Source organism: Perissodus microlepis, chromosome 17 (genome assembly GCF_051167445.1).
Source record: "Perissodus microlepis isolate ML-2025 ecotype Zambia chromosome 17, ASM5116744v1, whole genome shotgun sequence".
NCBI lineage: Eukaryota > Metazoa > Chordata > Actinopteri > Cichliformes > Cichlidae > Perissodus > Perissodus microlepis.
This window is the reverse complement of record NC_140477.1, coordinates 1,195,514-1,221,598: the sequence shown is the minus strand read 5'-3', so window position 1 is coordinate 1,221,598 and position 26,085 is coordinate 1,195,514. Positions and strand designations below refer to the sequence as shown.

General features: G+C 46.6%; 1 protein-coding gene across 4 annotated transcripts in view; it reads left to right on the top strand.

Annotated features, from left to right (window-relative positions):
• Nucleotides 1–26,085, top strand: part of dennd1b (DENN/MADD domain containing 1B) — a 93,275-nt gene that overhangs the window by 25,553 nt on the left and 41,637 nt on the right. For 2 of the 4 annotated variants that reach the window (XM_084910392.1, XM_084910390.1), the window contains 7 exons: nucleotides 12,629–12,678; nucleotides 13,470–13,589; nucleotides 18,280–18,349; nucleotides 19,827–19,907; nucleotides 20,767–20,826; nucleotides 23,485–23,538; nucleotides 24,024–24,134. In XM_084910392.1, the coding sequence (XP_084766518.1) occupies nucleotides 12,629–12,678; nucleotides 13,470–13,589; nucleotides 18,280–18,349; nucleotides 19,827–19,907; nucleotides 20,767–20,826; nucleotides 23,485–23,538; nucleotides 24,024–24,134 (546 nt within the window). The remainder of the gene's footprint in view (nucleotides 1–12,628; nucleotides 12,679–13,469; nucleotides 13,590–18,279; nucleotides 18,350–19,826; nucleotides 19,908–20,766; nucleotides 20,827–23,484; nucleotides 23,539–24,023; nucleotides 24,135–26,085) is intronic. The other 2 variants (XM_084910391.1, XM_084910393.1) reach the window with 2 other exon arrangements.

The window sequence follows — 26,085 nt, the reverse complement described above, 5'->3', positions numbered from 1 at the left end:
TGTAGAAATCAGGTTTTTATTAAATGCATTCTGGGACTTATTCTGTGGAGAAATTAATGTACTTTTCCTCTTCACTGTGTGCGTTTTTTTGCTGCCATGCAGTTTTAAGTTAAAATGCGCTTTGTTTCCTCGGGACAGACCTGCTGTCTTTGTGTGGATTCACAGATCAGGTTTGCAAAATTTCATCCGATCGAAGGATGGATGTCCAAGGTGGAGACGTTTGGTCATGATACGCCTCTACGTTTGGCATGAACCAAACACGGCATATTAAGGTTTGGCGATATATAAAAATTTTCCAACCAACAATCGTCAGTCCAACAACCTATGGAAGCCCGTTTCTGCCAAAAAAAAAAAGTATCCATAACTCGAAATTTCGACTCATTAGCTTGAAATTTCGAGAAAATAACTCAGAATATCGAGTTATGGATTTGTTTTTTACTTTTTAGTGGCGGAAACATGCTTCCATAAATAACCGATGATAGGCGATATACTCGCACAGGCGCTGACTTTTTAATGGGCGGAGCAACGTAACCATGCACGGGCTGATTTGCGCATTTAGAATTTCTAAGCTTTGTTTGGAGGGAATATTTTACCTTCTCTTCTTGTTTGTTTCAGTATTAATGTAGATGAGAGAGATGAGATTTATAATGCAGCTACTTTTTGGATTTTTTTCTTTTTTTTTTAAATGTGCCAAATCACACGAAAGACTGAACTTTACATCAGAGATTTTTTTTTTAACGTGTGCTGGAAGAGACCACTTTTTTGTTTAATCTTGTATTTGTTGTTTCCCTCCTCTCCATTGTGTTTTTTTAATTTAAATAAAATGTTTTGGGGGTTTTTCTGAACACAGGCTGCTGCCGTTCTTTCTTTCTGTTATGAGTTTAAGTAAATGAATCGCTGCTTTTGCTTCTAGCTGGAGACGCTGCCGTTAAAACAGCGCTGTTATTTTCCTTATTAACCAACCTTATTAGCAAACTTACTCTTGGACAAATAAATAAATGGCTCTTGAAAAACGATGGGTGAAGGGCTCGGCCTATCGCCGATTGTCGATATATTCGTCCAATCTCCCAACCTTACGGCATACCAGCACCTCGCACCAATCGTCAAGCACGGTGGTGTGAGGAGAGGAGGTGATCTGGGCTTGTTGGAGTCGTTGAGTTGACCATGAACCTCTTTGTATTAAAGACAGTTAAAGTATGGCCTAAAATTGGGTCATAAAACAGGAAATAACGGCAAGCACAGCAGCAGATCTACGACCGAACGGCTGAAACGGGGAAGAAAGATGAAAGTGCTGCGAGGACACACTCAAACTGAAATGAGGGCAAATGCCCACAAACCTCAGTCAGCTAAAGATTATTCACAAACATGTCTGACTGATGCAGTCCTACAGAAAACCAGTGTACTGCACTACACACTGCTTCTGCATTTGCAATGATTTAATTGAATGTTAATGAGAGAGTGTAAACTGTAATGTTGTTGTTCATCCCAGTGTAAAGATGACTGTGTTGTTTTCACCCTGACATGTAAAGCCTCATAGAGCTATCGTCTTTGTGGTTTTTTAATTGTGACCACCGTTGTCACTGAGATGTCATGACTTCAGGCTAAACTTGACGTGTTTCCCCTTCACACAGTCCCGTATATCTGTCTCTGCTGGAAAGCTCACCGAGTCATCAGCCAGACAGGAAGAAGGGGAGGGACAGACAGAGGAAGAAAAAGAGCGAAGAGAGGCAGCGGTCTCTCGAGGCTTCATCCTCGGCAGCTTTCAGCGTTGCTCTGACACCGTGCTCCATCAGGACCGGCTGCCTGACACGCCGTGATTGGTGGCCACAGTTCTGTGGACTTGGCCCTGGGTGGGGGAGGCAGGGAAAGGGAGGTCGATTGGATTGGTGAGACAGCAGCGGTCTGAGGGATGGAGGTAAAGCGTAGGAACCGGTGGACATGATTGGTGACTTCAGCCCTGAGGGAACTGAGGGTTGACCCCAAGGAGAGGAGGATAAAGTGGGCGAGAGCGGTGGTGAAGGAGTCCTTGTGGGTGTGCGAAGGTTGGGTGGCAGGGCCCAGACATGCTTCGAGACGATGATGCGTTGCTGTCGGTTGATGCCCAGTGGAGCAAAATAGAAAAGCAGTAGGAGAACAGATGGATATAATAACAGGAAAATTTGAATTAGATCAGTGTAAAAGGAGAAGACGGCGACGGAGGTTGGAGGCACTGTTGTAGATCACATGGTCGGCTCTCAAAGCTGTGAAAGTCTGTAAAAACATGGAAATTATTACCTTCTTTGGTTTACACGTATGGAGAGATGTAAGTGTGTGTGTGTGTGTGTGTGTGTGTGTGTGTGTGTGTGTGTGTGTGTGTGTGTGTGTGTGTGTGTGTGTGTGTGTGATGCTCAGCGTGTCACAGGGCCTTGTCTTTCCCCTTCACTGCACCCTGACAGCAGTGTCAAACAAGGCCTCATATGATCTGTGTATGTCTTTGAGAGTGTGTGTGTGTGTGTGTGTGACTGGGTTGATACTGTTTTTATTCTTCCTTCTAACCCTTTTCACCTCACATCCCTCGGGTGTTCCAGGGTCTTGCCTAATGGACAGTCTCGCCCCACTAAGCTGGCCTTTGGCTCAGGCACTGAGCTGGACGCCTAACTAGGGGCCCTTTGTTGCTCATGGGTCTTGATTGCACTGACCTCTGGGCTGCCTTCCTGGGAGAAGAAGAGTAGTAGAGAGGGAAAAGGAGAGCAGGGGAAGTGTTTTCACGCCCCGTTGCTCACATCTCTCCGATATCGGCGAATGACTGGCGAAAAGAAATCGGTAGGAAAGAACTGTTGGCTGTTTCCCAACCTGCAAGTGAAGAGTAGTGGATTCAGCTGCATACACAGATGTATGCAGTTAATCTGTACATTATCTGAATTCACTTTAGGAAGAATAAACTAGTAAGTTTATTATATTCCTCCATTTTATACGTGCAAGCCGGGAAGCTGTGCTGGAGGCAGCTGTTGCACACGTGGCCACGGCGAGGGAACAGAAATTTAGAAACGGGGAACCGGGAGAGTTTTAGCGACGTGACAAAACATCCTTCCACCTCCTGCTGCACGGGTCATCGGAGGTCTTTGTTCAGGGTAACGTGCTGCTATCTCCAAACAGGTTCTGCACATGAATCTCCGTCGTCGCATTTTAAAAAGACTTTTGGTTTTTGTGTTGAGCCGCCGTGTCTGGACGGGCTTTGATTGTTTTTGAAGAGACGCTGCCAACACAACGTTGGATAAAAAGTTTACGGCTTTTCTTTAGAAAAAGACGTCATTAAATGTGTTTGAAAACTGAAAGGATGCTCCTCAGAGTCCCTGCAGAGTCGCATCCAGACAGACTCTGGACAGGCAAAAGAATGAGACCCATGCGAACCAGCTCATATACATATACACAGCTATAATAATCACAGTGATAATTTTCAGGCAGTAATTGGTTGTGCTGCCATTAAACTTGAAGCCCTCCACTTTTCAACAGCGTCCTTTCACCTCCCGACTAAATTTAAGCAGAAACGAGTCATTTTTTCTCTTTTTAGCCCAGAAATGAACATCCATGGATGTCTGGTGCTTGCTATCGTCTGATGATAAATTTATCTGCGGTCGTAAACCTGTGACCTCCTCTTGAAACAGGAAGTCTTGGCCTGGCTACCCAGAAGTCCCCAAATACCGGCCGTAATCTCCAGAGTCTGCCGACTGCAGCCGATGAGTTCTGGCTTTAAAGAGACCCTCAGATTCTCATCTTCTCCAAAAAATGTGAGAATCCTGCCAAACTCTTTGTGTGTTATGGCCGAACTCACAGATGAGGAAACGAATGCTCTACACTTGCAAACAGGTTGCTCCTGTCAACCAGGAAAGTCTCTTTTTTTATGGTTGTAGACGACAGGCTTACTCGAACTGCATACCGCTGTTGCCAGGAGAGCTATCACACGCACAACAATGTGGCTTAATTGGGCATGCTTTTTTTTTTCTTCCCTTAACTACCCCATACAAGGCACAACCAGCAGCCACCAGTCAGAGACAGAAATGGCAAAAATGACAAATGAATGGGGTGTAAAGGGAGAGAAGGATGGAGAGGAGAAGGAGGAAGAGGAGGACGCAGCGATGACCTGACCCTCTCTGCTAGATTCCTTGTACATCTGTCAATGAGACGTCCACCGCCAAATGTTTAGGAGCCGGTGTTGCACTACTGCTCCCCTGCTGAGCTTCAGTGTATACATTCTGTTTGTGTGTTAGTCCGTGCGTGTGCGCGCGCGCGCGTGTGTCGAGAGTGTGTGACGCCATGTGTTAGAGGCAGGCCCACATCAGGGTTCATACAGTCGAGCTAAGCCCGGTGGGAGTTGAAAGCTTAAAGAAGGAAATCCCCCCCCGGCTGCTCAGTGCACATGCACACACACACACACACACATGCACACACACACACACACACACATGCGCACACACACACACACGCTGTCTCTCTATATCCCTCTCCTCCTGGCACTTCATTAATGAAACCCATGCTTGTATGTTTGGGGCATATGCAGCTCTCTTGGCCCAAAACTCTGTGTGTGTGTGTGTGTGTGTGTGTGTGTGTGTCTGTGTCTGTGTGTGTGTGTCTGTGTGTGTGTGTTAGGGGGAGATGTCTCACTCCCTATCACGTGGTTATATATTCAGTGGAAGATCTCAGCAGAGGCATAATACTGCTGCTCTCCCCTGTCTGAGCCCATCTGTGATATGTAGACAGGACATCAGCAGGACAGGGTATTAGCACTGGAATAATGTGCAGTGTTATTGTTGACGCCGCTCTCCAAGCAATAGCCCCCCCCTCCTCGTAACATAAATGCACCCATTGAGGAATAAACTGAAAATAAATTGGTGTAATACAGTAGATGCCATGTACTGACCCCAGTAGAGTGCTTTAAAATTGGAGGTGACTCATTTACAGCTGTTGGCCATGGAGCGAGTTTGGGGGTTGGACAGACGGCGGTTAAGGGGATGTCATGTATTTTATTATTACTGACTTATAACTGAATTCATCCTGCGTGTGTGTTGTGTCCTACAAATGTAGAAAACCAATCAGAGAAACGGTTTCCTCCCCTTGTCGGATATTACCGAGGACAATCTGCTCGTGAATTCAACGTGACGCCACGTTTTTAGTCGAGGGGTGCTCGCTTTAGGTGTTTTTTTGAAGTCCTGAAGTACAGAGTCTTTTTTTAATTCTTGCTATGGTACTTTGGGCTGCTCGTTTACTGCAGAGGGTCTCCACAGCAGGTAGCTTCACTGTTTGATTTGGATGAGTTTTATGCCAGACGCCCTTCCTGACACAACCCCAAAGCGTGTCTCCGGCTGTAGAGGTGGCAAATTCACATATAGTAGGAATAGGCAAATGCAACTGTCAGGTGTTGGTAGGTGCTTTAAAAGGCCGCAGGATCAGTCTGCCAGCTTTAGCACCATCTGAGCAGTGGCTCTGACAACATGGGGATGTTGTTAATCAAAAATAACCTCCTTCAGTCGAGACGCGCTGCACCAGAGGGGGTCACTGGGAACAGGAACTCGTAGAGGGAATTAGAAAAAAAATCCAGAAGGGCAAAACTCCTTCTTCCCTCCATCTCCCTCTCCAATCAGCCGGGGCAGAGCGAGCAAGAATGTGAAAATGTAACGCCCCCGTGTCAATTTGAAAGTGCACTTTATAGGCTCATGTGCCCCTCCACCTCTCTCCCCACCGCCTCGCCATCCCACTTCCCCCACTATTCTCAAGCAGCTCTGTTGCTTTGGTCCGGCTCTGAAGGCCGTTCTTATTACCGGCACAGAGTGCAGGTCAGAATGGCAAGCCGGCAGCATACTATTAAAGCCTAATGAAAGGAATCTCTGCAGGGTCTGAGGTCTGCAGCGGCCAGAGGAAGCTCTGCCTCTGCCCATTGTTCTTCTGCTCGTCTCCTCGCTCTTCTCTCTCATTTTTTAGGTTTTTTATTCCATCGCTAAATCTGGCATCTCCCCCGTCTCCCTGTCGTTTCAGTCCTCTTCTTTGTCTTGTCCGTGCTCTGCATCTGCTGAAAAATTCCCCTCTACATGTGTTTGCATCGGGCATCTCCAATCTGATGAGCTGCCTGGAAAATGTAAGCGGAGACATCTTGGAATCGTGACACGAAACTCCCCCAGATAAGGAAATGCATTTACGACAATGAGCCCCAACATAGACTCGTTCATGGACGCCGAACTTAAAGGTCAAAGGGCGTCCTCGCCTCTTTCTGTAACTTGATTAACACTTTTCCATTTTTTCTTTCGGCGCTCAGTTGTTGGACACGAGCTGCCTGAGACGACACTTTACAGCGACCACCACAGTTTTTATCTTCTGCCTAGAAAATAATTGAATCATTCAGGAAGATGGAGTGGCTCGGTAGCCATTATTGGAAAAAGTTACTTGTATTGATTGCTTGATACTTGTAAAGGACGGCATTAATATACTGTAGTCTATAATTTGACAGTAGATTAATCTTTTGTTCCTTTTCTCAATCTATTGGTTTAGAAAATTGATTGAACAATGCATACGAGGTGTTTGTACAGGAGGCCACAAAAATCAAGAATTTTGATTCGGTCTAGTTTGGTTTGGACAAACGAAGGCTGGGTTTACGTGTCTCCTCCTCTCTGTGCTTCTGTCTCAGTAAAGTCTCCTGTAAGCTTCAGTATCTGGTGCAGTTTGGAGTTCATTGAACAAACAGGAAATTGTTCAGGAAGTTTGCTGTTTACAGTTAGATCACAGACCCGCTCTCTGACGGCAGTCGCCGGGTCGCCAGTCGCTTGGCGGCTGCAACAGTTTCAAATCCACTGCTGTCCCCTATCAAGGTTTCATACAATCACACATTTTTATTCTGCATTATTTATTTTTTCCTCTCTCTCTCAAACCAAGGCTCAGCTGTCCTTGTGCCTTTACACATTGCAAATGAATGCATATCCATGCAAATTCTTAAAAAAGAAAGGCTGAGAATTTGAATATTTTGCTTAAAGCTGCACCCAGGTCGACCCTGCCATTCGGCATTTGAAAGCAGCGTGTCTGTTTGAATACTGAGGATCTCTCTTTGTCATGTTCGCCAGAGGGGCCGGGTGAGCGAACCAGCACCGGCAGGATGGGCAGAGATCGGCTGGGTAGCTGCACACAGACAGACTAATTGGGAAAAGGGGGGCGAAAGAGGGGACGAGGGGTTTCGGTGAGGGCGAGGAAGAGGTGGGGTATGCAGGAAGGGGGCAATCGAAGATGACGACAGGGGGGTTTAGAAGGGAGGTGAAAGAGGACGGAGGCTGGGGGGGATGGAAGGAAAAGAGGAGGTGATGGAGAGGGCGCAAGAGAGTGCAAGAGGAAGAGGTGAAGGAAGGGTGAGTTTAGATACTGTGCTTTCCAGCACTGATGTGTTAGTAGCCCTGCTGACTATTTCATTAGACTGCTGAGGGCTGGCTGGATGACCCGAGTCCCTACCTGCTGCAAAGCGCTGTGGTCTTATAGCGCGTGTTTGACACACGAGATAACCTTGCAAAAAACTGTTTTCTTGCACTTATGAAAGATTCACAGGAAGTGACCTAAAGCAGGCCCGTTCATGCATCTCGTTGAGGAAGACGACCACTTGGGTCATTTTAAGAATCTATTACAGTTAAGAGATTGTGGATTTTGCTTTTTGAGACGTTGGTGTCACACTGTGTATGAAGGCTCCTAAACATTCAGATTCTGCCTCTTTTTTTGCTTTAATTTGCCTAAAAATGAGTTTTCCTGACGAATAATTCATTAGCATATTTCCGTTTTACAGGTTTTTAGACGTAAACATGTAGCTTGATGATAGTAGTTCAGATTTACTTGATTGCAGTTTCAGTATTTTGTGGCTCCGTACCTTTTAGGATGCTAATAGTGTGCGTTTACATACTCAGCGCCGACGTTGTTAACCTGTTGGAGTAACTCACGACTGGTTTGATGACTCGTGCTGACCGTCTGTGACGCACCGAGCGTGTTTCGCACTTCTGTAGCTGTGTCGTCATAGCGACGCACAGATGTGAAGCGTTTTCGAGCACGTCTTCCCGGCTTTAATCGATGTCCATGTGGTTAAACTCTTACTGTAAAGGCCTGACTCTGGTGAGGTAATCGCTCACAGCGAACATCTTGTCCGCATTATTTTTGAGTTATTTTGTTTTTCTTTAGTAGTACAGCGCAGCCTTTTCAAATCAGTCTGCACTTCTAATTGCATTACCAGGAAACAATAAATTAACTTTGACCAAGAAAATAAAAAAATGGAAGCGGACACAGCGTTGGCTGTGCTGAATTTATACAGTGAAAGACTAAAACGGTCCAGCATGCTTTGAAAACAGCTGACAGTAATGTAAAGTGTGTCTGAATTGCAGTAATGGGCTAACACACACACACACACACACACACACACACACACACACACAAAGAAAGCCCTGAGATTTAATGCTTTAGGGTCTGATTCTAATATAAGTATAACTGTGTTACATTTACAAATTTGCCTGCCACCAGTCTCCATGCCTCCTAAAGCTGCTCTGTCTAGAAGGCTCTAGGGCCTGCTGAGCCAGGCTGACTGAGACGGGTAGCTAGCAGCATTGATCTGGCTGCAGTAGCCAGGGGAATATAAAGCAGGGCAGGGGCTTAAAGTCCTGAGCCCCCCCCATCCTACCCCCAGGGAGGAGTCTTCGCTGCATAGGGAGAGGGCCATGAACTGCAAGCTGCTTCTCATTCCCTCCTTTCTTTCCTCGCCTCCCTGTGCTGTTGCATCCATCCTCCTCCACCTCTTCCTTCCTTCTGACATTCACTTTGTCACTCTCTCCTTCTGACTCCTTCCTTTTCTCCTCCACCCTCATTCCTTCTCTGCCTTCATCCACATTTCTCTACAACACTTGTGCTTGTCTGCCTCCGTCTGTGTGCAAGAATATGGGAAAGTGAATGTTACTCATGAAGTTCACGCTCGAAACGAAACACGTGGCCGACGCTGACTTTAGCATGTAATCTGCATTTTTCTTTCCTCGCTGTGATCCTGAAAACCCCGCCCTCCTTTTTAGCAACCGCCCAGAAGAAGAAGGTGCACAGGTGTGTGTGTGTGTGTGTGTGACAGTCAGGCCCACACATTGTGATCTGTTCCACATCAAATCTCTCAGCCCCCAGTGTTTTGCTCAGCCATATATAGCTACAATTACTTCTAAAGAAATTAGGGTAGAGCTGGAATAAAGGAGAAGTTTAGGTCTGTTTTTTTTAAAGTAGAAATGTAAGAGTGTCGCCCTGCTCTCAAAGTTTGTTGCTCTTCCCTCCTGTACCGTGCTGTTCTGTGGGGGTGCAGTGCAAAGCTGCACAGTGCTGCTGCGCGCTGTTGTAGTGTTGTGGTGCAGTGATAGCGCGCTCGTCCGCTGGGGGAACCCAGAGCATTCTGTCTCACTGAGTGATACCCCTGTCTCCACTCACGATAAACAGCGCGCGCACACACACACACACACACACACACACACACACACACACACACACACACACACAGCAGTGTCTGCCAAGCCCAGCCTAGCAGCAGATTCTTCCCTCACACCCGCCTCCCCCTCTCGCAAAGCTGCAAATATATTAGCTGCCTCTTTTTCTTTTGTCTTGGGAAAATGGCAAGTGGGGGTGTCTACATGTGTGTGCGGTTGCGCACGTGTGTGCTTAGTGTACTAAGAAACTGTGGCAGAACATCCCCTTTGTGCCGTTGGTGTTTAGATATCCCTGTGGTATAGGGCCCAGTCATGGTGAGAGAGCTGCAGATGCCTTAGTTCCCTGTAATGCAGGTATGATGTAGGAAGAAGAAATACAGACTGACAGATGAGGCAAAGGAAGATTGCGAGCTGAAAATCACATACAAGCAGTCGATTTCTTTGGTTAAAACAGAAAGAAATATTGGAACAGCAACACTGTTGGGCTCGGCATAAAGGGTCGATTCAAACACACACACTCGCACGCACACGGTGCATTTTTCTCCTCTTATTTCTTTTGGTTCCCAGCCAGCAAGACTGTCCAAGTGAAGACTTGTGATAGTGAAATCTGCAGCATATCCTCTATAGCGGGGACACCGATTCGATTTCAACAAAACAAACATAAATAAAAAATTTCACACAAAATGAGCCTTAAAAACAAAAGATGTTCGAAAGTCCCGCCCCTAATATTTAACATGACAGTTTTCATGAAAAAAAACATCCATTTACTTTGTTTGCAGATGGAGGCAGAAATCTGTGGCTATGGTTACCACAGTTACCTAAAAATGACAGTTTAAAGGGACACTTATCAAAAAATGTTTCTATATTTAATACTTTCTACACGAGGGACGAGATGGTGATAGTTAAGAAGTGTGTGTCATTGACAGAAGTGACCATCGGTGCTAACGAGTCAGAGTTGCGCTGACGTATCGAACTGAAGCCTGATTGGACGTGCACCTAATCACTGACTGTCAGCTAAAGCGAGCAGCTAAGCTCTTATTTTAATGAGCACAACAAACATTCCCAAATCTTTTTCTTCTAACCAGAAAATCTTTCGGATTTGGACTGTGTGCAAACTGCTGCCACCTCACGACAAACTGTGGTTGGAATAAAGAGCAAATCAATTATTGGAAAACAACAGATGAATGTTAAAATACATGTATGATTGAAATGAGACGACTTCTTCTCTGACATCAGAAACCATAATTCAGGGTTTGCCGCACAATCCTCGGCCGTCCACTCGGTGTAAATGCTAAAGACAGCAGCAGTGTCTCCATGCTGTCTGAGACTTAATGAATATATATATGAGAGAGAGATGGAGATGGATATATATAAAGATAGAGGGGAGCGAGAACATGCCTGCTGTTTTTATGTCATATCACACACGCACAGACGCATCACTTCCTCGTGGTCCTGCGTGAGATCAGAGTCGCAGCAACCCCTCAGCTGCCACTCAAACACAGATACCTGGTGTGGGCGGGGCTGCGACGGCTCAGAAATCTGGCAAGTGGAATGTTTTTATTTGCAGGAGAACGTGTGTGTCTTTGCCCGCGTGTGTGTGTCTGTTTGGCTGTGTGTGCCATATGCGGTGCGCCTGGGAGGGCTCTCTGCAACATATTGGTGTGCGTACGTAGTGGTTAATAATAGCAGCAAGCACATACAGCGATGGCAGCTCTGATGTGTGTGACAGTTTTACAGCCGCGCACACCCAGAGACGGTAACGCACGTGTGCGTACACACGCATGTACACGTGCGCACGCACACACACAGAGACCTCACTGCCACCGAGCCCTTCGTCTTTGCTGAGTTCTCGATTTTATCACAGATCCTGATGAGTAAAAACAACCACTTCCCACCCACGGTGCCTCGCCCTCAGCCCCTCCCCTCATCCTCCATATGTGGGCAAATACAAACATATAGCACAGTTAAACTCACACCCACACACACACAAATGTGGAGTCTTAACCACCCTGGAAGCATGCAGCCGCTCACATACGTCGTCCTCTCAAAACGCACCAACACCTACGGCGCGCACGCCCGTTCAGCTCATTGTAGCCGTGGGAGTGTTTGTGCTGTGCCAGGTGGCAAATTTAAGTTTTGATGGGGGGGTCAGCGACTGCTCCCTGCAGCAGCACAGATACCCAACCTGTCGTCCGAGCGGTCTCTAGGCGAGGCGGGCAGGGAGAAATGGAGTCGCGGCAGCATCGCTCTCAGCTCGGACGCGTCCAATCACAAAGAAGACACAGACCACGGGCTCAGTGGCCCGGCCTGGCAAGCAAAAGAAAGGGAGCGAGAGAGAGACGGCAAGAGAGGCCAGAGCATAGCAGAGGGCCACCCAGTCCCCGGGATTAGCCTCAGAGCCTGGCAGAATCTGGCCGAAGCCGAGAGAGCGACCTGGCGCCAGGTTAGCAGGCAGAGCGACAGACAGAGCGGGGACGCTCGGCGGCTCTGTGGCCGGTCTGGAGTGGCTCACCCATATGGTGCGCCGCTCTGTTCCTGCTCTCTGTCTAAACCCATATGCCGCTGGTGGAAAGGTGCCCCCGCCCCACCCACCCCCTCCACACTCCCCTAACTCACAAGGGAGGTGTTTGGAGGTAAAGCCCTGAAGGCTTGTAACCCCTTCCTACTTCTTAACCCCACAGAGCTGCTTAGCCTATTGTCACTACAATCTGCTACCATAGCCTTCGTGTCCCCCCCCACTCCCCCTCCACCACCACCACCCTCTCTTTCTCCTCTCTTCTTTCTTTCCTTTCTCGTCCTTTTATCTCCCTTTGGCACCTGATAATCGATGAACTTATTAACTGCTAATTATTCAAGCTGTGGATGGAGGATCCCTCGCCGTCCCTCAGACAGCGAGAGGGAAAAAGGGGGAACTTCTCCACTCTGCCAAATGAAGTGGTTGATATTGCCCATTCATTTGGATTAAGTGCATTCAGGCTGCAGTGTTTGGGATGTGAAGATTTTGTCAGATTGCTATCAGTAACATTCAACATTAATCCCCATTTTGTTCAGCCAGTTGATAGCACTCGTTTAGCGGAAGCCCCGGAGACTTTCATATGGAAACACACGATTTTAATGGGTTTCATCAGTGACGATTGTGTGCGTGCGTCTAAAGATGTGCCTTCTACTCTGTTCTGTTTTTGCAGGAGGTCCTTCAGACGATACCAAAGTTCTGCTTTCCCTTTGACGTGGAAAGGTACGATTCCTCGTTTTATTCTTTTAAGCACTTTCACCTGAAGCACACGTCCTCTGCACATACCACGAGGAGCTATAAGCTACTGCTTGATGACGTCCACGCCAGCTCACCGACCGTCTTTTAGATGGTCTTAAAAACTAAAAATCAAGAAAGCAAGAAAAACAAACCAAGAAATGAATGCTGTGATTGTCATATTAATGATGAAGCCACAGGTTTTATTAGTGATGATGCTGATGAGGTCATCAGCGACAGGCCCACACGATGCAGTTGTGGTTAGTGAGATTTCCTGTGAGTGCAGATGTGGCCAAAGTTGAGAATATAAGGGAGCGTGTTTCTGTACGGACTGTAGGTCCAATCAGATCAGCAGCCTGAGAGCAGCACAGCTCTTATTTTTAGTAAGTGACATGGTAAAAACTCCCATTTTTAAAGACAGAAAGGAGAGAGCGAGGGAGGGAGGGCTCCTTGGTATTTTTACTGAAGCTGAGCTGCTGCCATCTAGTGTTGAAGGCGTGTACTGAGCTTTAGTGGAATTTACCTTGGGGTTGGAAAAGCTTTTCACTGTTTTTTTCTTTTGTACCAGTCATACTCGAAATATGTGACATCAGATTTGGAGCTTGACTGGAGATTTAGCTCGTAGGGAGTTTTCCTTTTTGAATGAGACCTTCTTTCTGGGCCAGTTACATCTAATTGTGTTTTGTTGTGCTGCTTCTTAAATGTGTGTGTTTTCGTTCTAAACACTTGTGAGGTTTTTGTGAGCGTGCACAGCACGTGTCCCTCGTTTTGTCGCCCAGGGTCTCCCAGAGTCAGGTGGGGCAGAATTTCACCTTTGTGCTGACGGACATCGACAGCAAGCAGAGGTTTGGTTTCTGCCGACTCACCCAAGGCTGCCGGGTCTGCATATGTCTGCTCAGGTAACACACACGCTCTGTGAAGTGTCTTTAGTCTTATTCCTCCCAAAATGTTTTCTACATTTGTATTTCATTAACATGAATCCTGAACCTCGGCATCTTTACAGGTTTTTACATTTTTATTGTAGGAACATTGAACACAATTTCCATAAATAAGCAGCGAGGTTACTAAAAACTGCACTTCACAAATACATCAAAATAAAGAGAATATGTGTGAGTTGCCGTCTTTATTTACTCGTTCAGATAACCCAGGCTTGCTCTGCCCTCTTTAAATAAAAATCATAAATTCTATGGATCGCTGCAGAACTGTTTTTATTTTTTTATCTATCAAGTTTGATGGAGAGGGAAAAAAAAATTAGCCGATCTTTGAAGTGAACACAGATTTTTTGAGGCAGCATTTTCATTCATTCTCACACTTCACACTGAGCTGCTCTATGCCAGAATAACAAATTTTATAGTCTCATCTGCCCACACAAATATGTTACTGATGTGCCTATAATTATCCAAAAGTTTAGCACTTTTTGATATTTTCATAGGTGGATTTCTCCTATCACAGCGCACATAAATGAGGACACCAAACCCACGAAAAGAAAAAAAAAAGGCATTTTCTTTGCATAATTGCGCTCCGGCAAAGACTATTATCATTTAATTCCCATGTAATTGCATGTTGACACAGTGTTTTTACAGATGTAATTAACTTTGCCATGACAGAGAAGAAGCCACTGCAGTGACGATCTCAGTGGAGTGGACTGTGCACCGAATATGAGCCGAGGAGGGAAAAGTACAAGAACTATATTTTTAATGAATTCATTAAGAAGCCGAACAAATAACAAACCGCACGACGAGGACAAAGGCTTTTTCTGTTTCTGTTATTGTAAAGCTGCTCTCGCCTGTGTGTGTGTGTGTGTGTGGCTGTTGATGGACAGTCGTGGGTTTGTCGCTGCCCTGATGAGCTGCTGTGAAGAACAGTGTCCCTCTTCCCCACACCACCCACCCTTCCTGGCCATCTTCCATGGCCTTTGTTTTTCTTTCTCCCTCCCTCTCCGTCTCTCTTGCTCTCTCTCCCTCTCCCCCTCGCCGTCTCTCCCTCTCTTTTCTCCTCGTTATTCGGCTACTGCCACAGTGCGACAGCAAAGACGCTTGGCCCATAATTATGCATGAAGCTTCGCTGCCAATTAGCAGAGGCTCCCCTGTCCCTCTCGCTGAGTTAGACATGCTAATTCATTTGACATATGATGTATAAAATTCATTATGCATTCTGAGTAGTTTGCATGGCTCGCTTCATTTATAATAATATAATGTATAGGAAGTTGGTTTTTTTTTTGTTTGTTTGTTTTGTTCATTTAAAATTGTTAATGCGCAGCCCGGTTATGTTTTTAGTGTTTTACTTTTATTCCATCTTAAATATCCCCGCTGTGTCAGGACACGATGAGCGAGGATGTTTAAAAGGATTAAAATGTGTGCAAGAAATTTGGAAATAAAGTTCCCGTCTTCAAGGTCCTCGGTCGCGACTTTATCTTTGTTTATGATTCGTAAAGATGTTAGTAATACCAGATGGCATTCAAGAAAAAATAAAATAAAATTAAGATAATAAAAGTAGTTTTTTCTTCATCAAGTCAACATCAGTTTGTCTGGTTTCAAATGTGAAACAAGACGACGGCGGCCCGGGCCGACGTGTTTATATTTGTTCCTCTAGGTCCCAAATATAAAATAGGACTCATTAAAACAGTTTGTGATTGCTCGAGTGCTGCACCGTAAAATTGTCACCTCTGCTTACGGGAGGAAGTGTCTTAATGAGCAGGACAGTTTTATGTGGACGGCTCTTTGTAGTGTCGTCGCTGAAGTCGTGACCAAAAAGACCAGGCTTCCTCCAGGCAGGGCTCTGAAAAGATGTGCACACGCACACACACACACACACACACACACACACACACACACACACACACACACACACACACACACACACACACACACACACACACAGTGCACTTTTAATTCTGCTGTTTTCACCCCAGCAGGATGACCAAAGCCTGCTTTTCGTGTAATTAAAGAGTAAAATAAAGTTTATATCACAGCTGAGGCTTCTGAATCGATTCGACTTGCTTTTGGTTTAGTGTTCGCTCGTCCCCGTACTTAACCCTCGACCCCAGAAAGGAGTCGTGTGAGGCAGTCTTCCAGTGAGCCGTCTACAAAGTGTGAGATGACTTACGATTACAGGTGCCTGTGCGTTAAATAAGATTTAAGAGCCATCTACAGGAACAGGAATAACTGTCACGCTAAACACCCAACAGGTACTTTATGGGAGGAAAAGAGGCTGCACCACACCGATGAGCCCCAACATTCAAACCGCCGGGCTAAAACTGCTCTGACCTGTCAGAGGTGCAAGGCAGCAGAAGAGGGTCCTTGTGATTGGGTCTTAGGCTTTTTTAAGGTAGTTTGTGCTTCGAGGGGAGTTGTGTTGCAACCTGTGGTCTCCTTGGTGGGCAACAAAGTTGCTTTTAAGTGTTCAGAGGTTTAATAAGTACCTCTCTTACAGCAGTAATTTGGCTAATTTGTTTCATTTTCAGTCTTGGGTTGTGCAGTTCTTCTCACACCAAAGTTTCAAAGTCTTGTTTTGTATTTTTGCGTCTTCGTGTCCACAACGCTCCGATTCCAAAGCTCCAAAGGCACACGTCTTCCGTTAGATGGTCCGAGTCTGGGATGAAGAGCGCTGTGAAGGCTGTGAGTGGGTCGCAGATTAACCGGTTCATTCTCTGAGTGCATGGCACTTTGGGAAGACGTGTTTAAAATGGCAGGAGAGATTGCGGGGGCCCCCACGCACCGAGCACTCCAATGATAGATGCCTCTCCGTCTCTATCGGAGGATTTGTGAAGCACAAACAGATCTGAGCAATGAACTGTGACGAGTAGGAGTATCTGTCTGAGCTTTCCAAACTTTCACTGTGCCCATACAGGAAGCAGAAGGGGGGGGGGGGGGAGAGCAAAGCAGTGTCTCATTGAAGTTTTATTCATTTGATTGCATTTGAATAAAGGGGAAAAAATCGTCCTATCGCAGGAATATTGATAATTTGCGGTTGGCTGTCGTCACGGTGATAATGCGCTTTTCTGTAAAACTGAGGATTTACAGCACCAGCAGCATGACGACTGTCGTATTTACGTCTGTGGTGAAAAATGAAGGATTAATGTCCAGAAGCCTGGTTTTTAAACACGAGGCTCAGATAAACCCGGCCTTTGTTCTCTCTTTATATCAGACTGAAGTTGTGTAAACTGACCCTCGTGCACATATTTGCCTTTTGACGTGGCAGAAATAGGTCTTCAGGTTGATATCCGGTCACCAAATTAACATCCGCGTGTCTGACTGGGCCTCTACAGCAAGTGTGACCCGATTGCGGTAAATCTTCGTGCAGATGTCACAAAATCGTCGCGTTAAGAGACTGATTGTTTCAGACTAATGGTCACTCAGCCTCTCTGATTGGTGCGCTTCGCTGCACCTCTCCTCGTCATTGGCCCCTCGCGGATTTATGCGATCTGAAAATTTGCATCAAGTCCACTTTATTGTTTTCTAGTTGTCTGTTAATTCCAGTCTGCGGAGCAGCCAGTGACCCATGCCCTGCAAACTCCTCTTCCTCCAGCCGACCGTCTGAGACGCAAAACTTTGCCTTTAGCCAATTCAAGGCTTTTAATTCCGATAAAATAATCGTCGGCGTCGTTCACTACAACGTCTCGTTTTGCTAATCAAATAAAAAACAGCCCACGTTTGATTGACCGGCTCGTTTGGTCACTAATTCTTTTTCCCAGCCCTGCAATGCAGGAGAGTTAATGAAGCATTAATGGGAGTCTCTGTTTATTTAATGGCAGTGCTGGTCCGTACTCGGAGTCATTATACATGCAGTGTTTAAAACTGCATGTTAAGAGCCTGAATGAAATAAAAATTCAATAAGTTGATAGGACACCATGTTTTTATTATTTGATTGCATAACATTAAACGAGGCCTCGCAGCTTTGGTGCCAAAAGGAAAATGTTGGCCATCGTCCACCCAGAAACGAGTCGACTTGGCCAAGAAAATGTCAACTTTGTAAAGAAAGCCATGCTGCAGATGCTTTTAGCTTATGGTGGGTGTACTTGGTGATTAGCTCGAACACAAACACTGCAGTATAAATTATTTTTGAGCTTGTTAATGAATTTATTTATTTTACATTCATTACATAAGGAAAAGCTTTTTTTTTTTTTCTTCTTCTAAATATGCAAAAGGCATAAGAAGAAGTGGGGGGGGGGCATTTTTGTTAAGCCTGTGCATCTGGGAGCAGCATGCTCGTAAACCATAGCATCCCTCCACATCACACGAAGCTGTGGTGCTTTTTCTTTTTTCCTAAAGAATCCATTGTTTTTGTTTTCTCATTTAAAGAGCAGACATGGTGGGAATTCTTGGAATGCCGAGGGCCCAAAGCACGAAAGAACGCCGTAACAAGGACGAGATAGCATTTAATTCCTCCTCAGTGTAACGACGACTCTGACAGAGCCCATGCCCTGTGTGCAGTGTGCTCTTCAGGTCACGCCGTTCGTGCAACGCACACGTCTACCGGGGAGCGACGTGCGCGCCCTGCTTTGATTCGTCACCTCCCGGTTTGATGACCGAATGAATGAAAGCTTTTCCCCGTGCTGCACATTAACACGTTCCTCTCTGACTCTTGCAGTTACCTACCCTGGTTCGAAATCTACTACAAGCTTCTAAATACCCTGGCAGACTACTTATCGAAACAACAGGTAATCTGGTCTTTTTCTGTGTGTCGACTATTTACACTTGTGCTCTAATGGAAAACAAAATGAGGAAAGGTGTAGTGGGATTTGCCTGAGAGACACGCAAACACGGCACCGCGGCGAGATGTTTTCCTGCATTGTGTTCTCGCGCGTCGTCTTTGGCGAGCAGCCGTCTCGGGCTCGACTCGCTTCCTGTTGTTAGCGGCAACAGTGTTGACATTTCACAGACCAAACGCTGATCTGACACTGGAAGTTTTTCCTGATGATTTACTGGAATACAAATCGTTAAGAACAAGAGAATTCACACACACACACTTCACTAAAGTCTTTTCCCCTGACTTTTCGCTGCATTGTACTAGCAGAGGGAGGGGAAATGTAAAATATGCAACAAACTGGGGAGATGCGCAGCGTCTGGTGCAGCGGGTGTAGGTGATGTTCCACTGTTTAGACTGAAGGGAGGGGAGGGAGCTTTGGGATCACTTTCAATTGTCATGTAGTCACTGCTTCTTCCAAGATCCTCCGAGAACAGCGATCAGGACAAAGTGTCTGTCTAAAGTAGACAATGGCAGACACACAAACTCCTGCAGTTCATCAGAATAATCTAATATGAAGAGAGAGGAGGGGGTGGGGGGCAAAAGCAGATCAGGACAGTTTGTGCGAGGAAGACGGAGACAGAAGGATAGCTGGAACTCCTGGGTGACTGAAGTGTTAGTGTGCATGATTTGGCTTCTATTTACCCCGCTGTCCGTTCCAGGCGAGAGGGAGATGTTGACAGACGAGGGAAGACAGAAGAGCGATGAGGGTTTAAGGCGAGGGGTAAATGAACTGTTTCCCCAGGCCGTGTTGCTGACCATGCGTGTGAGCATTGAGGCTCTCATGACAGGAGGCTGTTCGATTGCACCCCTCCCTCCTTAACCCTCCTTCCCTTTACTGTATATTGCCGTCTATTGCTTCTATTTCTTTTCCACTTCACGCACGCGCACACACACAAACGCTCGCGCATTTATTTCCTGGCGCGAGCAGCGGCTCGTACACAAAACCAAAACAAAGTTCTCAGAGAGGAAGTTGAAGCAAACAGTCGTCCTTCCTTTTTATTTCTCCAGCAGGAGGCCGAGAGTGTGAATGGTGATCTTGTCAAAGAGCCGTAAGTGCTGGAAGGATCGTCTCAGGCCTGATCTGTGGTCAGACCGAGTTCTCTGCCGGCTTCCTGCAGCCTCTGTCTTTGCAGCGAGGGGTGGGGGCTTAATTACTGACAGCCCGCTCTCGGGCTGTAAATCAACGCCGACGGATAATAAGCGTCTGCGGCCCGTCTTTTAACCTCGCCGTTTCTCGTTAAACATATGTCGGTCGGACGCTGCGGAGCCCTACGGCCCTGTGGTCTGCAGCAGCGCCGTGTTTGAGATTGACACGTAACTTGTGACATCAACAAGACAAGTAAATAAAATTCACGCATCTCTTTTCCTTCTTTGTTTGTCTCCTCTAGAAAAACGACTTGAACGACGTGCTGAACTCCCTCTATGATCTGCCTGTGCCAAAGCCCTTCACGCCCGTCAACCTGAGTGTGGTAGGTATCTTGTATTCCCCGTTATCGGAGGCAGAGACAGAAAGAGGGGACAGGTGGTGACTGTGGCAGCGTGCAACTTTAAAAAAGAATCACAAAGAAGAAGCGAGCACATAAGGGTGGAGGAAAGCGGAGGTTGAGCTAAATGAGAGTTTATCTCTGAGCAGTAGATGCTGTAGGTGGGAACAGCGACTGACACCCCGTTTGGAAACCGTTGTTTTGGCGTGCGATGAGCCTGAGTGGGACATGTTTAAAGTGGAAGCCTCCTTTCACAGCTCGCTGTGTCTCCGCTTATCCAAAAAGTGGAACGGCTTAACGAGCTCGGTCGCTGAAAGCCGGCCTGTGACGCAGCTCGGCCTCTGTCACGTCCCTGTTTAAGACGAGCGTGATGGTTTCTCTCCAGTATCTATTTGAGTTTTAGGGCCTCTGTACTGTAACAGGATCAAAGGGTTTCGTGGGAGCCTCTGCCCTCGGGGACCACCTCTCTTTAGTTTTTTTGTTTTTTCGGACCAATTAGACAAACAGCTGTAGAAGAACACTCGTCTAATTAAACATACGAATTTACAGCCTAACAAGACTAATACGAGGCGATCAATAAATCTCTGTGAAGGCTAACGAGTCCATTTCTTCCCGTCTGAGTCTTGATTGGAAAAGAAGCCCCAGAGAACAGAGGTGATAGCTTCATCTCTCCTTCGCTCTTTTTCTGCAGAAGCCACTAGTTTGATATTTAATTGATGAAGCAGAATTATTCCCTTAAAGTGTGTTTTTTGTTTTATCACGGCAGCCAAGAAGAAGAATCATTGTCCCCTTTCATCTGTGAACCCTGTCTCTCTCTCTCTCTCTCTCTCTCTCATTGTGCAAGAATGAGCAGTTGTATATTGCCACTGGGCAAGTACTGAGAGATCGGCGAAGCAAGGAGCCGGTGAGTGGAGGGGAATGAGCGAACGGCAGAGGAGGGAGGAGGCGAAATATGAAACTGCTGCTATACTAATCGCATGGGAGCTGCGGATTTCCAATTTGGCCAAATAAGCTGCGCTATCTTTTTAAATATAACAAAAACAAACTATCCTGGGCCTTGGTGTATGTTTCTTCTCCTCTGGAAAACAATCAAACTTTGTAAATGATTAATGCCCTTCCACACTGCTAGATTCTCTCTGAATATCAAAAGTCTTTTTTCCCTTCTCTTTATGTTTAAAGCAAAGGCAATTGTACTCAAAAAATCTCCTTGATGCCTTTCCAGTTAACCCACTTTCAATGTTTTTATATAAACAAGTCTTCGAAAGAACAAGGGGGGGTGGGGGGGTGATAAGCAAGCAAACAGCCAATGAAAGGCAGGGTTGAGTTGAGGAGCACGGCTTGTGATTATCACAGCGCCGCGAATTTGTAACTTTGTTTAGTTACACAGAGCACAAGGAGAGGGAGGCGGAGAGTTACCGTGGTTACGGGTGGCGGTCCTTAGCACCAAGTCCTCGATTTTACACTTTATTTATTTATTATCTTTTATCATAGATGATAGATGGGTAATGGTAGAGGTTTCCAACGACGAGCTGAATTAACTCAACTTTAAAGCTGATGACCAAGTACTAATGCCGTCAACCAATCACGTGTGACTATTTGTGTGCAGTTTTATTTGTTCGCAGCTCTGCATCGGAGCTGCAGCGTAACCACAAACTAACCATCAGTGTTTCTCTACATGAACACAGCGACGCTGCGCCTGTCGTTGATTTAACTGTAACTCTAATCAGCACGTGGAAACAGGAGACGCTCCTTTGCTTTAGTGTTTTCTGTCAGGCATCACCGAGGGCAGGAAAATCACGTGGCTTTGTTTCTTACTTGGCAACAAGCAAAAACCTTGTTTTGGGCTGATCAGCAAAAAGTCACAAAAGGATCTTTAAGAGAACTTACGGATGTTAAGGCTGAGCGAGCGTCTGGTTAGTGTTTGCTGCGCGTGAGCTCTCCTGTCTCGGCGAGCAACCCCGCATCTCGTTAAGCGATCAGAACGAATTTGTTTTTATTTTTCAGCTGCAGAAAGTCGCCGTGCAAAATATGCATACAAATACGGCTTTAGCAATAATACAAAGCTTCGGGGGAGAGACCTTGATGTCTGCTCCAGTTTCTGTTTATTTGCTGCGTCTTTATCTCTTCTGAGCTTTGTTCAACCAGCGCGGTGACCGTCCGCTGGGAGCAAACTGATGGTTTACTCGTGAAAATTGGTTTTTCACATTTTTTTTGACCTTAACTCACATTTATTTAAGGAGTGAAAGGGCTGTTTGTTTTACACTAAACTGAATATTTCTTTGTCGCCAGGCAGAGAATTCAAATAACATTAAATTATGATGATGTGCAAATAAAATCTACTGTGTCTCTTTGTAGAAAGACTTTAACGTATCCGTAGAAATGCCCAACTTTGGGGTGGATGCAGAGTTTAGTCTTCAGCATCAAAGCGATCGTAAGATGAGCTGTCGGGTCGTCGTTCTTTGGAAACGCTGAATCGGATTCGTCAATAATGTCGTTCAAAGTGGCAAAGATGAAATCGGATGATCGAGCTCAGAACACAAACCGGATCCTTTTACCGTTAAAACAGAGGTGGGGGGAACTCCAGGCCTCGAGGGCCTGCAGGGTTTAGATCTCACCCTGGGTCAGCACACCTGAATCACATGATGAGTTCATTCCCAGGACATGTTGAGGTCATTTAGCCATTGAAATCAGCTGTGTTGGATCTAGGACATCTAAAACCTGCAGGACACCGGCCCTCGAGGCCTGGAGTTGGACACCTGTGCATTAAGTTTCCATGCTTTTTTCCTGCCTGACTGTGGTGGACTTTTAATGGGTGGTGCTGGTGGTGGTGCAGGTGGGTGTCCGAGTTTCATTGCTGTTTACTCCCAATGTAAATGACTGTTAAATGATGTAAAGAGTTGAATGTTGGACACAAAGTTTTGATCCGTTTTAACCTGATTTGTCTCAGTGTGTGTTTCAGAGACTCTAACCTGTGAACGAAGAGCTGCAACAGATGGTTGAGTCGAAGGCCTCAGAGAAGCGCAGGTGTACTTCCAGGAGAGTGTGTGTGTGAGACACACAACAGTGTGTTTCACCTGGTGGTTTGTCTACCTCCAAACAGCACCTCTCTCAGGCCTCTTTGATCTGAACACTGAACCTGCCCTGCTCTCCCAAAGTGAGACAGGCAGCCCTGTGATCCTCTAAACAACCCGTGCGCGAGAGTGTGCGTCTGCGCCGAGTCGTGCACGCGCGCTCTCCGCGAGCTCTCCACGAGCTCTCCGCGAGCCTTTTTAACGCTTAAATAAAGACTCCGTTTTCCACCGGAGACATCACCCCAGTCGGTGTCTACGGGGAGCTGAGCTGCTATTGAGCTTTCTCTGTTCTGTAGGCCTGATAAAAGCAATGCCACAGTTCAGACACCAGCTCAGCAATTCATATAGACAGAGCTGAAGATGAGCCATAAATCATAGAACAAAGTGAACGGCCTTTTTCTCTCCCTCTTCCCCTCGTTCTCTCCTGCGTGAGCGCCGTGCCTCGCTCGTGACCTTCCCTCTTCTTTCTCCTCATGTTTGTGTTTTCGCAGCACTCCTACTTCATCGCCCCGGATATCAATGGACTGCCAACTATCCCTGAGAGTGTAAGTATGCGTGGAAAAGAAAAGGAAGAAGAGATAAAGAGAAATCCCTGTATTCTGGGAACATCTTTGCCTCTAATCGTTTTTAATCAGATACACATGTCACTCTTTGAAATGATTGCATCATGCTCTTGTATCAGCTTTAGCTCCTGCGGTGCTTCTGCTTTTAATGTCAAGGTTCACAGGCTGGCATGGCTGTTGGTAGATTCAAACTGAGCTCGCGTCCTTTGTTGATTTCTGCATTCAAATCTCAGCTCGAAGCGTTAAGGCGGGGACTTACAGCTACATGCCATCACGTTGGCTCTGTGTAAGGGATGCAGTTAGCACAAGTTTGTCAAGTTTCCCAAACAGTGTGTGCAATCGTACAAGTCCAACTGCTGCATTTCCCTCTGGCTTCAGTCTGTAGCGTTGGCGCTTTACTGCAAACGAGTTGTGCCAGGACAGTTTGTTACCAACCTGAATGTCCTCCTGTTCTTGTCCATCTCCAGAGAAACCTGACCGAGTACTTTGTGGCCGTGGACATCAACAACATGCTCCAGCTCTACGCCAGCATGCTGCACGAACGCCGCATCATCATTACCTCAAGCAAGCTTAGCACTGTGAGTCCGACCCGTCAGACGCTCGACAAACACTCGGTCTTTGTGCTTTTCTGTTTTTAATTCGATTTGAGGTGGAGCTTTCAGCCGGCGTGTGCGCACGTGTGGGGCTGTCGATGCCTTCGTGTGGAGCTCTAACACCCTCGTTATAATGTGGCTGAAGCATAGATTGAACATGAGTCCCTTCATCAATATTCCAGCAGGATATCAAACCCTAACAAGTATGCTGAGAATATTTATCTGACACGGCTTTGCTGCTTATGTGGAGAGATCTGTCGACCCCTCCGCCCCCACCCGGTCTGACGGGCAGCCCACGATAAAGCTGGATTATTTGCGTCCTATAATGGGAACGCATTGATGTCCACAGAGGCGGGCTCGATTCTCTCACAAAACTTAAACTCGCTTCTGCCTGTTTGCACGAGGGAGGAAATCTCTCGGTCCAGCCTCTCTCCGTTATCCTCGCTGCTGATGAGGCCAAACATTTATGAGGCGGGAGAGGGAAGTGATGTCATCCTGGTCCTATCTGCATCCGCGGCGTTGCTGGTCCTGCCACCTTTGCAGAACACTTAGCAGCCACAGGGGCCCACGTGTGGCGTTTTGGGTGCTGGAGGGAACAGTTCCCAAGGTCTCCCACAGGAGCTATAATCAGGAAGACCTGTGAAAATGACTCAGCCCCTTAGAGGATTTCACCTGTCTCCCCTCAGCTCCTCAGACCAGCAGCACCTGTGCTCGAGATCCAAGCAGCACACGGTGCAGTGACAGGAGCGGTGCATGATGTAAATGATCAGACTAAAGGGTGAGACTGTTTATATTTCAGCAGGAATACTTGGGGGGGGGGGGTTTATTTTTTCCCTGTCTGTGATTTACAGTCCTCTGCTGCCCGAAGACAAATCTCAGCTTGTTTTTCTAACAAATATATGCCGACAGGATATTTTAAGAGCCTCCACGTCAGACCTTTTACCTCCGTGAGCCTTTTATCCTCTGCAATTCTTCATCCACTCATCTATCCATCCATCTTCCTCAGGGAGAGGTGTTTTGGTTTGGTAGCGTTATATGTCAGGAACTGCAGCACAAAAGTATTTTCACATCTCCGCTGGGATTACGAGCAGGCCCGGTGTTATTACTGCTCCTGTGATGCGTTGTTTTTGTTGTTGGGCAGATTGACCCGCGAGTTCAAGCGGAAATGGCTGCCGCGATTCTCGAAGCCGCGTATCTGAGCGCATACGTACTTAGCTTGAAAGCGCTCCGGCTCGTTATCCGGTTCCCCGTCTTGTGATCAAATATGTTACTGGATGAGAGACTTATAATTCATGTCAGAGTTCGTCCAAATGTTGGTTAAAGTGAGCGTCGGCAGCCACTGGATGGACAGCCAGTGTTTCTCCAGTCTGCTTGCTACAGATAGAAGATGTATGAGAGAAAGTATTGTTAGTAACATCGTTAGTACCATCCAGCTGCTTTTCACCACCTCCGCCTGTCCGGCATCTCAACCGAGCAGAGTGAGACGGGGAATAGAAACACACACACTCAGAGATGCGCTGCATTTATTCTGCCTGCTCGAGGTGCTGCCTGTGTTAAAGCCCCCGGTGAACCCAGCGTGTCAGTCTGTCGGTACATGGCTGCCGCGTCTCGCAAGCAGCCAAAAGCAAAGGAATAAATCATGATCGTACAACAATGCGTCAGTTGACTTATTGCCGTTTCGTGACCAGAGGTGAATGGTACCGCTGTTTTTCTTTTTTTTCTTTTTTGTTTAAAAAGAAAAAAAAGCCAGTCGGCGGTGGCGCAGGGGCGGGAGCCAGCCGTGCGTGCAGCCTTGTCATAGGCCCGTATAATAGGGCTGCATCGGCCCTTCCTCTAACTAGTCAGCTGGGAGGACCCCCTCTGAGTCTTTCATATGCCGAGGCCCCCCAGCTCTGCAGCCCAGCCTCTGCCCTGCCTATCGCCCAAATTCACACAA